This window comes from Condylura cristata, unplaced genomic scaffold, assembly GCF_000260355.1.
Source record: "Condylura cristata isolate star-nosed mole 26May11 unplaced genomic scaffold, ConCri1.0 scaffold00034, whole genome shotgun sequence".
NCBI lineage: Eukaryota > Metazoa > Chordata > Mammalia > Eulipotyphla > Talpidae > Condylura > Condylura cristata.
Window position 1 is genome coordinate 14534516 of NW_004567135.1, and position 1340 is coordinate 14535855.

Genomic DNA, 1340 nt, shown 5'->3' on the forward strand with positions numbered 1-1340 from the left:
GTGGTATATATACACAATGGAATATTACTTGGCTGGTAAAGATGTGCCTTTTGCAACAACATAGATGGAAAATGAGGTGATTATACTAAGTGGAAAAAAAAAAAAGCACAGAAAGTGAAAGATAATTCTTAGCTCAGGACTGCCGTGAACTTCTCCTGTCTCAGTTTTGTTCTAGCATGACTGTACAACCCTTTACTGCTTATCTTCAGGCAACTCAACCTTCTAAGAGTCCTCTATTTCCCAGCTGTGACCCAACGGCGAACCAGAAACTAGCAGGACCTGCGCTTAGTTTGAAGCAGGAATTTTCCCAGGTCTGCTCAGGTTTGGCTACCTTCCCAGCCTGCTGCTTGGGGGAGTCTGTTGCTTGGATTCTATTGCTTGCTGGAGCAGAAAGTTCCTGCAGTATATAGCTGGTCCACAGTAATAGTGGTGGCTAATAGTTGTCCGGGCTATATCCAGACCCCCTCCCCAAACAATAAAGAATGCTTATACTATGACAGATGAGGTGACAAGCTTCCTCATACAAACTGTATAAAACCTTACCAGTCCTATAAATTTGGGGCTGAGCCTTTTGGGAATGAGCCTACTGAGACCGCTGATGTGACAAGTAAATCTCTTTCCAAATCTCTGAATGTCTCTGATTTTGCTGGAGAATTGCCGTAACAAGTTCACAACATTATCACTTCCTTTTCCATCTCATCATTAAATTGTATTCTCAAATTTCTCTTACCTCTAGAAGCCTTTGATTTGGTGCCTGAAGACTTGGATTCAGTTTTGAACTTCACTTCGGCATAAGTGATCTCTGAAGTCATTTTGAGAAGAAATGTTCTGCTCTCTTCAAAAGACGCTTTTTGTTTCTTCCTTAATTTGAAGACCAAATATGGTGGTGACTTATACTTCCTTATCGCGCATTTATAGGCCCCAAGTATGAAAGAGCCTTGCGTCATATCACTGAGAATTATAAACCTCAGCAGTGGCCAGTCCCCAGCACTGCACATTATGAATTAAGCTTCCAACACAATCTAGCACATGTAATAGAAGTAGGAAATCAAAGGGCTGAGAAACAAAAAAGAAGGGAAAGACAGGAGAAACTAAGCAGCCAGAGAGAACTTGCCGAAGTCAACAGCAAGGCTGAAATTCAAGCATCTGTGCGTATCCACAGGCAAGCAAAATTAGAGAACCAATATCAGTGCACGCTCTCGTTCATGCACATTCTTATCGTGTGTGGTGGATCAGGTCAATTTTTTTATTTTATTTTACGAAAGTTTATTTTTTTTCCCATCTCAATTGTAATCCCCGCGGGTTTCCCATCACCAAGTCACCCGTGTGCCATCACCATA

General features: G+C 41.7%; 1 protein-coding gene across 2 annotated transcripts in view; it reads right to left on the bottom strand.

Moving 5' to 3' along the window:
- The window catches only part of LOC101635188 (C-type lectin domain family 4 member A-like), an 11097-nt gene extending 10285 nt beyond the window's left edge, over positions 1-812 (bottom strand). For both annotated transcript variants that reach the window (XM_004692926.1, XM_004692925.1), the window contains exon 1: positions 731-812. In XM_004692926.1, coding sequence (XP_004692983.1) covers positions 731-812 — 82 coding nt within the window. The remainder of the gene's footprint in view (positions 1-730) is intronic.
- Between the last annotated feature and the right edge of the window lie 528 nt (positions 813-1340).